At 41.2% G+C, this 13161-nt stretch overlaps 1 protein-coding gene across 8 annotated transcripts in view; it reads right to left on the reverse strand.

Annotated features, from left to right (window-relative positions):
• ptprfa (protein tyrosine phosphatase receptor type Fa) overlaps positions 1-13161 on the reverse strand; it is a 90495-nt gene that overhangs the window by 46936 nt on the left and 30398 nt on the right. For 6 of the 8 annotated variants that reach the window (XM_030792062.1, XM_030792063.1, XM_030792059.1 and 3 more), the window contains 4 exons: positions 6171-6440; positions 2689-3270; positions 2200-2333; positions 1877-2021 (listed from right to left, as the gene is read on the reverse strand). In XM_030792062.1, coding sequence (XP_030647922.1) covers positions 1877-2021; positions 2200-2333; positions 2689-3270; positions 6171-6440 — 1131 coding nt within the window. Of the gene's footprint in view, positions 1-1876; positions 2022-2199; positions 2334-2688; positions 3271-6170; positions 6441-11983; positions 11996-13161 lie in introns of all 8 variants that reach the window. The other 2 variants (XM_030792065.1, XM_030792061.1) reach the window with 1 other exon arrangement.

Genomic DNA, 13161 nt, shown 5'->3' on the forward strand with positions numbered 1-13161 from the left:
GTGTTTTGACATCAGCAGGGTCTGTGTGTAACAAAATGCGATTCATTCGATGCTTTTCTCCCTTTTGTTCAAAACAATGTATCTTTGTGATTACTGTACTCCCAAAGTGAGTTTATACAAAATTATACAGAATTTTATCCTCTTTCTAACCATTCTTCCTAGTCCAGAGTTAAAAACAAAAACATGCAAATGATGTCTTTAGAAAAGGAAAAGAAGGCAAACAAATAAGGAAAAAACATCAAAAAGGCATTTTCTGTAACAAACACAGCATGGTACGGACTTGGGAAGGAACAAATGTGGAACAATCATAATGTCTGTGTTTATTGTAAACAGTACAGCGCTTTCCTATCATATTAAATACAAAACTTACCGCATGACTGTTTAAAAATGAAATCTTTTTGGAACATCTTTGGAACATTTCTGTAATAACTAACCTTGTCTAATATCTTGGCAGCAACTACCTAATCGTCTGTTGGTGTGGTTTATGTACACTGACACTGGCAAAGTAAAGTTTTTCCTTGAGGCAGCTTCCATCAGGTGTGTGTGTGTGTGTGTTGGTAGCCTACTCTAAAAAGCAGAGAATAGCAAAGGAAAACTGATAAGAGAAAAAGACAGAGAAGGAATAAGATTGAAAAGTGGAGAGTCGACAATTTGAGAAACAGATAAAGGCTATCAGATGCAGGGTAAAGAAGAGTGAGACCCATGCAAATACGGGGGATGGCTGACAGTGAAGTGGATGACAAAGAGAGATGGTGTGTGTCAAAGTGAAAGATTGAAACACAGAGAGAAAGAGAGCAAGAGAAAGACAGTGAGGTCATCTAAGGCACAGAGAGATGAGATGAGTGAGTGACAGACGTGAAAGAGGAGAGAGAGAGAGAGAGAGAGAGAGAGAGAGAGAGACTAACAGGGTGAACAGAGTGAAACAGAGAGAACTGAGATGAGGTATGGTAATGTGTGGTATGAGAGGAGGGAAAGAAAGACAAAGAAAAGAGAAAGAGAAAAATAGGCAAGCCGACAAAACAGCTAAGAGAACTACGACAATCGAGGCTCTCTCAGGGGAGCGCGACTCAGTCTCCGGGTAGTCTGTGAGTTAAGAGGACGGAATCGTGGGGAGAAAGGGGTTTTTAGAGGCCACCGTTCCTATGGGAACTAAACCCTGGTTTCACTATGGCTCTTTACAGCTGACAACCATAACAAATAGCTTTGAATAAGGAGAGATTTCTTTCGGGAGCCATCATAAATATTTCAGGTCTTGATTCAGCACCTCCGAGTGAGTGACGGATGCACAGACAAAAACAGCGTCTGAGGGCCCAGAGACTGTAGGAGATCAGGAGAGAGATTACATAGAGCCGTCTGCGTCAGCGTGACGACAGGAGAAGTCTAAGAATCGATAAACACTGCAGGGTCATTAAGAAAGTCAAGTCAGCTCTCTCTCTCTCTCTGTGTCTGTGTGTGTGTGTGTGTGTGGAATAAGTTTAAGGGGACATTTAAAATATTTAAAAGTTTGGCCCTTTTTTAAGAAAAAATCCTCGGAAAAGATTTAAAGATTACTATCCGCACCGCTTGCCTCGGTAAACAGAGGGTTTCACATCTTGCAGTCGTGAAATCAATGGGTGGATGCTTGAACAATAAAGTAATTAGAGAAAAAATAACCAGTGTAAAAGGAACTGAAGACAGAACACATACCTTTTCTATACAAATGCAGCAGCCCAAGACATCCACGTTCCAAAATGACACTAAAGACACTTCAAAACTGATTGCATTTTAGGAGGAAGAACCTTCTGGAATCATTTATCTGGAGGAGCTCTTGCGGTTCCTGCTATGTGATTAAGGGACTTTGGATTAGATTTAAAGGGACAGCAGAGGCAGTACTCACTGGACTGGGCAGTCCTGGCTTCAATGGGTTGAGTGTAGACACCAAGACCCATCTCTGAACGAGCAGCCAAGGAAAACCTGTAGAGTGTGTCTGGCTTCAGGCCCTCAACAGCATAGGAACCGGCAGGGTTAAAAGAGACATGGTGCTGTCATGGAGACACACACACACACACACACACACACACACACACACACACACACACACACAATGTTGTTAAAATACATTTATTCATTATGAACAATGCACAGCGTAACCCAATAAACAACGTAAATTTCCAATATTTTCCCTTATAATTGCATAGTGAAACTGTTATTGCATTTTACCTCCTGGCCAGTCTCGACCTCCCAGTAGGTGAGTTCATATTTGGTGATCTGGTCTTGAACGGGCCACAGCCAGGTCAGCATTATCCTCGTATCCAGCTCAGCTTCTGCCTCAAAGCTGGTGGGCTGGGCAGGGACTGACAGACAGATACACAATCCTGTCTTACTTCATGCTTCTCATCTGAGAAATGCTGTCTAAAGGCATTAGGCTGACTGGAGTGCTGATGAGCTCTCAGTTTTGAAAAGGACACATCTGAAAGGATTTATTCTCATCATGTGTAGGTGGGCATACTTATGAGATAGTGAACTGAAATGGAGTTTTTCTCCTCTTCTGTTTGTGTTTTACTACATATAAACAGACAGGCAGACAGACAGACAGACACAACACACACACACACACACACACACACACTCCACAACTGAGACTCTGACACATAGACAGTCAGACAGACAGAAAGACAGACAGACAGGCACACACACACACACACACACCTCCTTGCTGGGTCTTGACCTGCAGCACGTCAGAAGGTGGTCCATCACCCACTGAAGTAAAGCCCAGCACACGTAGGCTGTAGGTTATATCTGGCACCAGTCCGGAGATGGTGGTCAGCCTGCTGTCGTCCGTATTGTGTTTACTCCACGTGCTGAGGGGAGCTTCCAAATTGGGGCTGTAGTAGACACGGTACCCTCTGATCTGCCCATTGGGCTCCTCCGGCGGTTCCCACTGGACCAGCATGGTGGTGGCACTTAGCATCCGGGCCTGGACCTGCAGAGGCGGCGAAGAGGGCGCCTGTTCACTCGTTCGGGTCACTACGGTGCTGCTGGAAGGCCCGCGTCCGATGTTGTTTACGGCTATGACCCTGAACTCATATTCTGAGTAGGGACTCAGCCCGCCGATACTGTAGCGTGTAGAAGCCACTCCGTCGACCTCCTGAAAACCGTTCTCGCTGACTTTGGACCGGTACTGGATGACGTAGTAAGACACGGGTTCAGGGTTCCCTGAGTCCCACGTGAGAGTGACACTGGTGGCGGTTGTCTCGGTGACAATGAGAGAAGTGGGAGGCCGAGGTAGGGCTGAAAAAAACACATAAACGCAAAAGTGTGCACACAGATGTCCACAGCTGTACCACCACTGAGACGATGACTGACTTCTCCTGAGTTCTTGAGTACAAGGTCATTATTCTTTCAGTATAACATTAATATTTTATGGAATCAAAGTTGTTCTGTGGGCAAACTGGCCAAAAGGTTTAACACAAAAACCCCGAACTTTAACCCATCCTGTTTCTTTCTCTGTCCTAAATTAAAGATTCACCACAAATCTATGCGGTGGTTTTTAATGGTTCTTGTTTAATTTTTTTTTTCTTTCCATCAATTAGGTTTTCCACTTAAAATGATTTCATCACAACCCAAGCAGCTCAGCAGAAAGAAAGAGGTTCAGCAGGTACAGGATTCTAACAACCTAATTCCTGAGGAAATGCCCAATCCAAATTATATTTAATTTTCTACTCATTTAAATACACTTTTAAAAGCATAAAAACCCCAATGACAGTGAAAGAGTTATATCATTTTACCACCTGAATACTGTCAATGAGCCATTTCAGTCAATTACAGAGTCACTGAATTAAATATAGCTATTTCCATCTAAGCCTTTAAGTGTGTCTTATATCTTAGCTTCACGGCCTTTTAAGTTTCTCTCCCTGTGCCAAAAAGTCAGAAGACTAAGCCAGCAGAATATTACTGACTGACATGTATTCAATCTTACCGTACGGGCACATAAATATTTCTCCTTCATAACTGCAATATCAAAAACTACTTTCTGTGTCATTGTCAGAAAGGTCAAAGATCAAATCCAGAATAGCATTTAGGCAACAAAACTGGTCTCGACTTTTCTTGAAGCAAGTATTAAAATCCACTTAGTACGAAACAGAAACATATGAGGATGCATACAATGAGTAAGATTTTACCCCGATACCTATTTTAGAAAGACAAGAATGATGTGCTTTTTTTAAAAAACAGCTAAAAAGCACAGATATCATCATTTATCACATTGCTTTGGCAGCTTACAAGGTAGTTTTTGGAGAAACACTTTTTACCTACTTTCACACTGGCTATTTCACCGACTATAATTTGCCCTCTAACGTAATGTGGCTTTTATGTCACGTCACAGCACTTAACTCGGCGTTTTACCGTCATCTTTTTTGACATATATGGTTACCTTTGAGAGCAGGTACAAGAGCAGCGTGAGAGACTCTGGTTTGAAAAGACGAAGTAAATGACAGAGCCTTGAATTTTATGAAGCTAGCAGAAAGCGGAAAGATTTCTTTAAAACGTATGTCTCGCGCGGTAAACATTTCCATTATCACCACTGTGCCCAGCTTTAATGGTCTGTTACTCTCAGGTCTCTCTATTTTCACAACCAAATGGAAAAGTGCCTCCCTTGTAATCAAATTGCACCAGGAAATGACTCTAAATGACTTTTCCTGTCACGCGCTCGTCATAATCCGACTGAAGGTGGCACAGGGAGCAGGAAAACAGAATGGGAAAGACTGGGAAAAAAAAAAAAAAAAGCTTGGTCGCCGGTTCGGTAGGAACACGACGCGATGGCCATAGATTCACCATATGGAACTTAAAGCCCAACATCTGCTGTAGAAAAAAAAACAAAAAACATCTGGTGTATCCATGGAATCTGAGACTCGTCCCATTTCCCTAAGCTGTAAGTGAATCTAACACTAAAACGTATGAAGGTGGAGCTGAGAAACAGAGAGAGACGTTCTTCATACCAGGGTATGCATAATGGATTAGAAGTATGCTAACCAACATTACATTACCGCACAGAACTGTAATGGCATAGCATTATTGTCTTTCAGAATGTCTTGGTATATAAAAAGGACATTTTCTGTATCATTTTTCTGTGAGCGCAATGCAACATGTTTTACCTCTCAAGAAATAATCTAAAAATCATAATAAAAGCTTCATTTTAAATTCCTAATTAATAAGACTCCACTTAAAGGAGATCCATGTGATTATCCTTGTGAGGAAAAGAGATCTGTAAAGTTGATATTCAAATACCTCAGATCTGCGGTGTTTCAGTCGGTAGTAAAAAAATTCCATGGAGAATGATGGGATGGAATATATTTATATAACCTAATTTTAACCTAATCGTACATTCCTTTTATAGAACAGGGTATGCTGAACTGTGTATATAAAACTCTCTCTTGAGTTAACACATTTGTGACATACCCGTGCATTATATTTACAAGCTCAAATTGAGTTAACCGACATATTTCTAACCAGAGTTTAATTTCAGCCGCAAAGTTAAAAGCAGTGATTAGACTGTTGCCATAATGTTTGGTTATGGTGAACATTCTCAGCGGCAGCTGTTCCCGGGAAGAGGAGGAGGAGGGGAGAAAGTTAGTCATCAAATTTCAGCTGATGAAACTTTGATGAGGGTGATTACATGCACTATCTGGTGGTAACTGGGAATACCCAGGTTTTTTCATTTTTAATCAGGCCTCTTCTTTCACAGTTCTAATCTCAGGATAGCGTCTGATGAAAACAGCACTTTGTGTTATTCCTAGTCACGGTTACATTCAGTACAATTGTAAGGAGTGAATGAACAGCTGCTCTGACAAAGCTTTCAGCCATGGCGAGGACCATTCACTAGTCCTCAGAGTAAACATGACTGAATACATCAAGACTGTGCATAACTCTTGCTCTTCGTTTCCTAATACAGACAGAATCATGATGGTAAGACTGTTTTAGAAAAAAAAATCCAATATAAGGCCTGCTAATATGACAATTAGAAACTATGAAAGCATGGTTAAACACAATTCGTTCATACAGAAAACAAGTGAGGTATACAGTAAAAGTTATACATGGTCATTGACAGTGTTGTGTGCATAGCTCTGAAAGATTTGGAAATAAATCTACCAATCTCACACACACACACACACACACACACCAAATCCTCTCACCTTTGACAGAGATCTGAGCAGTGGTCTCAATCATGCCAAGTGAAGACATGGCCACGCAGGTGTAATTTGCTGACTGGCGGATGTTGGTGAGCTCCAGCACGTTTCGGCCAATGGGCATCTCCTCCTCCTTGGTAAGCTCTACGTCACCTGCCATCCACTTTACATAAGGCATTGGTGCACCTACTGCCACGCAGGTGAGGTTAACACTGCCTCCTGGCATCACCTCCTGATTGGTTGGGGGAATGGAGAAGCGAGGTGGAACACGCCGGACTGCGGGGCGAGAGCAAATGTTGTAGAGACATGGCACAATTGTACTAAGGAGATTATTGAGACACTGTAGAGACTGAAAAGGACAAGGAAAACAACCACAATATAGGCCAGTAAGGCATGGCTCTGGCTGTACACTACTATATCCAGGAACCTCTCATCGACCAATCACCAGCCTTCTGGGTGTTTTTTTTTTCTTTTCTTTTCTTTTTTTTTTCTTTTCTTTTTTTAGGCCACACAAGAGCATACCAAAAAGCCTGGATGACCTGTGTTGCACATTGAAAATGATAAGACAGAAAGTCAGTGCATCTTTATTTTTGCCTCCAGTTCCTATATCTTGGATGGAATTAGATTTGGCACTGCAGCTTTCAGTACCAAGTCGCTTTATGAACTTTCTCTCACAGGGTGTACATTTACCAACTCTAATATTGTACTGACCTGTTGCTCCTCAATTCTAACATTTCTTTGAATCTTTAAAGGGATATTAAGCCTTTTGATAAACACAGTCACCAAATAAAAAGAACACAAAAGTCAATGTAACATTTTCAAGGTTTTTACAACGTATTGTAACATTTATAAAGTGTGCATTAATCTCCAACTCTTCTTTCAGTTTGGAGGATTTAATATTTGGCTTTGTGAAGCATTAAAGTAGCTCTTTGCGGTAACTCCTAGAACATTTGACTTTGTGTCTGCAGTCCAGTGGACTCACCCTATTGCTATTCATCTAAAGTGCTGCCAAGTTTTCCACATTATACTCAAATGAAAGCCTTGGTACTCTCTTTGCATTAAATATACATGGTTCACACTACAGTCACCAACCCAACCCCCCCTCCCCCCTTCCCTTATCCAAAGATGCTCAAGAAGTGAGAAGTGAGAATCCTAAAGAGCAATTTAAGCACAAAGTGCAGTCTCCCAACATATTCAGTCATTACTCTCCCGCTAGGAGCTTATTCACAGGACACCCTTTTTTAGATTAGAAGCTTCTATTTTTTCTTCTCCCTGCATCATTTCTGAGCCTTAAGACAGTGACGGGCAAAACAAAATCCTTTTGCAGTCAGGTACCCAGTGGCTGACAGAACTGGGCTACGGTTGTGCTCATTCTGAGTGTCTTTTTGTGTGTTACAGGTATGATGTCTGGATCTCATCCGAAACTTTCTTCATTCTTCTCACTTGTTGTTTGAGAGGAACGTTTTTTTTTCTTTTCTTTTCTTTTCTTTTCTTTTTTTTTTTTGTGGCAGCCAATTAAATGGAGGATTCTCAAAGCACAGAGTGTGCCTTTGAATCACTAAGTTTTTGTTTGTGTGTGTGTGTGTGTGTGGCAGGGGAAGAATATGAATTAGTATCATTGTAGCTAACTGCATTTTTTCATAAATGGGGAAAAAAGACGACCATTAAAAATAAGTGTCAGAATCTTTGAATGTAACAGTAGTCAAGAATACTGAAACACTGAGATTTTTGGCTAGCAGTGCCTAAGCCATGCTCTGCACAGAAGCAGGATGTCTTATGTACAGAGAGCATAAGTGAGATGAAAATATACTGCTGGTTGTCCTGGGCTCCAAGGAGACAGACTCAAAAACAAGTGTGATATCACAGAGTGCTGTCCAATCAGGTATACAGGAAGTGACCTCAAAACTTGACCCAGTGTTGCATCTGCCTCACAAAACCATTGGGACAACACCTGAATGAAACTTAAATGAAACAACACCATGGTTGGAAGTTTATATGTTTCATTCTACAGATATATGTTTTGTTATAGATCATAGTTTAGTAGATTTTCTAGGAGTTAAACATTAATTATGACACTTTTGTGTGACTGTGGACCCCAAATGGTTTATATGTGTAAACAGCTAGAGCCAGACCTTCATTTTCTGTTTGCTTATTGATTTCTTGACACACAGAGATGGTCTGCAGCACTTGCATTATTCCACTGCAAAATGACTCCTTCACAGGCAGAGCTGTGATTCTTAATCATCAGTAAGCAGCAGTCTGATAGCGCCTAAAGAGAGCGAGAGAAAGAGCTATAAATACCAGCTCTTTTCTCAACTGTCTCAGCATGGAGAAATGCTCGAGACTCAGATACAGGCGATTTCATTTGGGGGATGTGCTGCAGACCTAAGTGCATTTTAATATGAAACATTTAAATCACGTCTCTTAATAGCCAAAGCTATTAAAATGACTTTCATTGTTATTATTATTATTTTTTTTTTTTTTTAGCTTACCATAGGAGGAGGGTGTGGCTAAAAAAGGCTAAAAAAATGTTCATTTACACGGCCACCTCAGTGAAAGTTGACTAACATCTATATCATTTTGTCAGGCTTGGGTTTGGAAACAGGCAGAGAACCAAAATGTTATTTCTCAGTATTTATGTGACTTGAATACGAGATGAGATATGAGAGCTGCCGGCCTCTCCCTCCTTCTCCTCCGGGTAGAGTCACCCGCAGAAAAAAAAAAAGAAAGAGAGAAAGAAAATCATTAGATAAGGCCCAGTCAGGGCTAAGCAAGGGACTTTATCTACAGCACCTGGCTGCACAGTAATAGAAATAAAGGACATTTGCATTAATAGAGGGAAAACTGGAATTTAATTTTACTTGGTAACAAAATTTAGCCACTACTTGCTTATATGTAGACTTCTGCTGAGCTCATAACCATGTGAATCTAATCTTTTTTTTTTCGTTTTCTTTTTTTTTTTTGCAGAATGGTACCTAATTTTAGAGTTTTACCTGGAGTAAAGCTCCATGACTTATACTTCAAATATACCATGACTTATATTGCAATACTGCAAACTCCCTGAAGATGACTATTCTTATAAAAATTCAGACACTGAACTGTCTGCATCTATGTGTGTCTGTGCATGTGAATGCACATTTCTCGTTGATGTTGCATTATTCGACTCAAGTCAAATGAACACTGAGGTTTATAGATTCTCTGTCTTTCTACTCTTAAATCAGGAGGTGGCATCTGGCATCAAAGACTCACAGAACACAAGTAAGTGTGTTAGATTTAGTAAATCGGCGGGAAATTGAACGTGCCCAACAGTGCAGGAGACACCAGCGTGTGAGTTAGTCACTGTGTACATAAAGAGGATGATATTTCTCATGAACATGGAGAATGGTCACAGCAGGATGGATTTGTTTTTATCAGAAAAATGTACATTGAGGTGGAGTTATCTGCTAACTGGTTAATGGTGAGTATAGATCTATGAAACGTAAAGCAGTAAGATCCCCATTAGTTAGGACACTGATTTCAATCACTGATCTCACTGGAAGCAATCTGGGTGTGTTGGAAACATAATTGTGAGACTGGCTGGTAAAACACAGGCATATAGTAATTTTGGCCTTACTGGCATGCTGTGGGAGAAGTGGCCAAGGGGTAAGTGGGGAGAAGATTTGGGGGGGGGTGACAAGGTCTGTGACAGGGAAGGAAGGCAGGAGACAGAGAGAGAGGGGTGCATTGGAAGCACAGACAACCTTAAGCCATTCATGCAACCCCACAGACACAAGACAAGCATCAACAGACAAGCAAGCAGCCACAGGAACTGAAGTCAGGAGAGCATGCTTGTGTGACCCCACCCGATGGACTAAAACAACCAGAAAGAAAGAAAGAAAGAAAGAAAGAAAGAACAAAAGAGAAACCCTCCATTAATTTACAAAGCAGTCCAGAGAATGTAATTTTTATCTGATCGATACAACTGAAAGTATTCCATTGGTGTTCTCTCTAAAACTAGCATTGATCAAAAAGTGAATCCACACCAGCTGAACAAAACTAGACTCAATGCTGCCACCAGAGCAAGGAGCGTCTCCTGCTCTGTTTACCCATGACTCTTCATAAAAGCTGGACTGCTGGTCTATAATGAACTCCCCCAAGATAAACAAACAAGGAACCTTTAAGCACTAGTCAACCGAAAAGCAGGTAAAAACCGTTTAACAAAAGAGCACACAGAAGCCATTTTACAAGCAGCCAATGAGATGGATGCTTTCGTAAACACGACAGTTGATATACAGTTTACTGTACATCTCACACATGCAATGTTTTGCTGAAGACAATAAGCTATTAACAGCCTTGAACCGCAACATATACACATACAACATTGTGTATGAGGATAGCAACAGCTTAGACCAATGACATCTTGAAAGGGAAACCAGAGTAGACTGACTTTACTGAATGCGTTTCTCAGTATAGTCTACAAACCTTCAGGTATGCAGTTAATGAGAGCGAACAAGGAATAATCATAGACTATCTTTCTTTCTTTCTTTACTAAACTGAATTATTAGCTAACCAAATGAACAAATTATTTTCTTCCTCAAGTTAATAATAATAATAATAATAATGATAATAATAATAAAAACAGAAGTAGCACCATTCTTATTTAAACAGCAGTTTCCTCTTTGAGAGGTTGGTTTCAGTTCTGGCTTAATTAAACGAATACCAAATCCCTTTCACAAGTAGGAGTTTCCTCAACCATTTACCGCTAAGAGGGGACTATGGAAAACTAACAAAGTTCTATAAACAAACAAAACAACATTTGAAAAAAGCCTTTTTTTTTTTTCATGCTAGTCCGTTCCGTCCTTGGCTTCTATTGTTCACGGGCCTAAATCTGAAGCCAACAGTGAGAGCTTGATTCCAAAATAAACAATCAAAGCTGCTTTAGCTAGCTTAAATACTCAAAAATGCCAAGGGCTTTTCTGCTGCTAACCAGGATAAGACACCCCCCTGCCCCCGCCCCCCCCCCCTTCCTAAACAGGCTAAGCGCACGAGGGTGGGGGGAATACTTAATGAAATTTGAACTCAAATGTAAACAGGACTGATTCTTAAGGCTAATGCTGGACTCTACAATATAAAAACACTCTGCTGATGCTGCTACAATACATTCAAAAGCCATGTCTTCTCCTTCCCAGCCCCTCATAAAGTGTGACACCACACAAACTTGCTTTCTATGAGGTTATGTTTTTTTTTTTTGGGACCCCTGATGCAATAACTCCACAAAACAAGCAACGGAGATAAAAAACAATTAAACCATCTAATTTCCATCTCCTGAGGCACGTCTGTACTAAACAGATGTTTTCGGGAGACAGACAACAATAAGGAATTTAGCTTGGAGCATCTAAAACATAAGAACCATGAAATGAAAATCAAAAACCCCAACCCCAAAATTGAAGACGAACAAAGGTTCGGGCAAAAAAAAAATGAGATGCAATTGACAAAGCATTAGACATGCAACGCTTAAAAAAATGAAATAAGTAAGATGACTAATCTGGCTACAGGTCACACATGCAGAGAGAGAGTCATTCTTAAAGAATGCGACAGTGATTGGGGTTTCACAGGCAAGCAGTACAGCCATGAGGGTAAGTGGTGGGTGGGTTAGGGACTGCAGTTTTAGAAAATTCTTCTATGCATGGAGCCTCTGAGAGACAGATTCTGGTTTTGGGGCGGGGCCGAGGGCGTGGTCACAGCTCTGGTCCACTGGCCCTCCGCGTGGGACGATAAAGAGAAAAAGAGAGAGAGAGAGAGAGAGAGAGAGAGAGAGGGAGAGAGAGAAAAGAACGCACCTTCCCGCTGGTCTGAGAGATGAAGAGTGGATTGATTTTGGATGGCAGAGTGCAATGGTGATGGAGGGAGGTAAGAAAAGACAAAGGAGAGAAAACAATACAACAGAAGAAAAAAAGGGAGGAGGAAGAAAACAAGGAGAAACAGAGAGAGTAAAACAGGCAAATATTCTGCTTATCCATAAAAGAGAGAATGACGAAGACAACATGTAGACAACAATGACATTGAGCATCGATACGCATGTGAAAATACAAAAAAAAAAAAATCATACAAAATGCACGCACAAAACACACACACACACAGACACACACACACACACACAAAACACCCACAGAGCACTCACTCTCTTGAATAAGACAGTACATACATCCACAAGCACAAACACACAGAAACCCATTCCCTCGCTAACACACTTCTCTTCAGCCCATAAGCTTCTCAGACACATGAGCCGTGGCTGGAGAAATAAGATGGCACAAGCGACTGGGGGCCCGCTGGCAAATGAACTTCATTAAACACACAAAGGAAGCAGTGTCCAGCAGGTTGGATGGACACATTTATTCTGTCCGTTGAATCCTTTAGAGGGCAGGGAGAGAGAGAGAGAGAGAGAGAGGGATCTGAATACAAATAGCTGTGCGGCCTCTGAATAAGTTATTGTCGTTGCATCACACACTAGACTGGTTTTTCGACCCTTCGCGATGGGTGTAAACCAAATGAAGGACGGTTTTGACGCTGGACATTTTGTGCTCCGCTATATGCTAACGCGCTATGCGAGACATACGCGTGCCCCTCGCGCTCATGCATACGAAATCATTTGACAACATATAGGTACGCATAACCTCTTTATGTCTCCCCTCGCTTTCCTTTTCTCTCTCACTTTTTCACTGAATCATTATCTCTTCCTCCCTCAGAGACAGGTACACATGTGTGTTCACACATACACACAGACACACGCGTGCACACACACGTACACACACACACAAACACAGACGTACACATGAGGACACACAAACAATTACACATATGCACACACACACACACACACACACACACACACACACACACACACACACACACACACAAACAAAATGACAGAACATTAACATAATCATTGTAACTGAGCCCCCAAGAATAGTCCTTGTGGGTCACCTTATGATAAAGCAATAAAGCACACGAAAAAATA

Source organism: Chanos chanos, chromosome 14, assembly GCF_902362185.1.
Source record: "Chanos chanos chromosome 14, fChaCha1.1, whole genome shotgun sequence".
Taxonomy (NCBI): Eukaryota; Metazoa; Chordata; class Actinopteri; order Gonorynchiformes; family Chanidae; genus Chanos; species Chanos chanos.